At 48.4% G+C, this 1,269-nt stretch overlaps 2 protein-coding genes across 2 annotated transcripts in view; one reads left to right on the top strand and one right to left on the bottom strand.

Annotated features, from left to right (window-relative positions):
* The window catches only part of Pmar_PMAR001098 (hypothetical protein), a gene marked incomplete at both ends in the record, with an annotated part of 654 nt that extends 575 nt beyond the window's left edge, over positions 1-79 (top strand). Inside the window, one exon of the mRNA XM_002780460.1 lies at positions 20-79. Coding sequence (XP_002780506.1) covers positions 20-79 — 60 coding nt within the window. The remainder of the gene's footprint in view (positions 1-19) is intronic.
* A 151-nt stretch (positions 80-230) lies between these two features.
* Positions 231-1,154, bottom strand: Pmar_PMAR001097 (hypothetical protein; the record flags this gene model as incomplete). The annotated part of the gene is made up of 1 exon (XM_002780459.1): positions 231-1,154. The coding sequence occupies one exon, from the start codon at positions 1,152-1,154 to the stop codon at positions 231-233; it is 924 nt and encodes a 307-aa protein (XP_002780505.1).
* Positions 1,155-1,269: the final 115 nt, after the last annotated feature.

Below are 1,269 nucleotides of genomic sequence, written 5' to 3'. Positions count from 1 at the left end.
GGTCGTCCTTCTGCTTAAGACACACGTAATCCTTCAATGCTTTAATGGTATCAGAATCGTCATCAACAACAACCGATAATGGTAAGGCCGGTAAGTCGTCACTTGATTTATTGTCGTCCACACAGGAAAGACGGCCACGAGCACAGCTGACTGCCTCTATCAACAGTGGGTCGTCTTGGGGGAGGCACTTCAATGTCAGACCCCTCGAATAATAATCACTGGGGTTTCTCTTACCAGGTAGATGGAATACCTTCCCACCACGCGGAACCAAGAGCTGGGAGATCTTGAACAGAGTCCGCAACTCCCATGCAGCAGGCGCAGATGATTTCCAGCCAGATCGAAAGACATCGTAGTCCTTCGACTGAGAGAAAAGCTTGAAGGCTTTGACCAACCGGTGCCACCGGTTGGTCAAAGCCACCGGTCCGGTGGTAGTTGGCCTCGTTATCGGTGTACAGTTCCGGTGTAGGCACAGACAAGTTAACAGACTCCATCGCGCGAGTGGTTTCAGAATACAAACAAGCCACTTCTAAGCACGATGTTAGCTCTTTACGAACTATAGACCATGGCAGCTTAACTGCCTGAATTAAATGTGCGCTACAGCGGACTAGATTAAAATCGGAATCACATATAATGGTACCGATGCCAAACCCCGAGGCATCACAAAATAAGTAGAATGTGGAATCCGCAGCCAGCTTTAGTACTCGAGGGATAGGTAGAGAATTGTCGAAGTCCATCATAGTAGCCTGTAGTGTCTTGAAGGCTTCAACACCAATGAACTCGTCTAAATCAGACACCGGATCTTTCTCCAGTTCACGCCTCAAGATAAGACGCATACGGAGTAGCAAATTACTTTGGAATCCCAGCGGATCGTAACACTGAGCAATTAAGCTCATAACGTCTCTGCGTGTGAGAAGGACCTTGTCCTCGGATAGGGCCAAGACACAAGGTGGGAAGTTAGGGCCTTCACAATCGGAAAGTGTGTCGCTAGGGTTCCATCTCAAGCCGAGTACCTTACAAGGATGCTCGGTGGGGACTCCAATACGACACTTCTTAGGCTGACAACGGAAGCCGTATTTACGGCACACAGAGAGAAGAATTGTAACAGCCTCTAACAGCAACTTCGGACATGAACAAGTAACGATCAAGTCATCCATGTAACCAGAATAAACAACGAAGGCCTTACTTCCGAACTTAGCAAAGAAAGTAGCTTGAGCTCTCGACAGATGAGATACAGCATGCTGCAAGCTGCAGCGCTGTGAGGACTCCCCA

This window comes from Perkinsus marinus (assembly GCF_000006405.1).
Source record: "Perkinsus marinus ATCC 50983 genomic scaffold scf_1104296944404, whole genome shotgun sequence".
In the NCBI taxonomy this organism is placed as follows: Eukaryota; Perkinsozoa; order Perkinsida; family Perkinsidae; genus Perkinsus; species Perkinsus marinus.
Note: the sequence above shows the minus strand (reverse complement) of the source record. Positions and strands in the feature narration are given on the sequence as shown.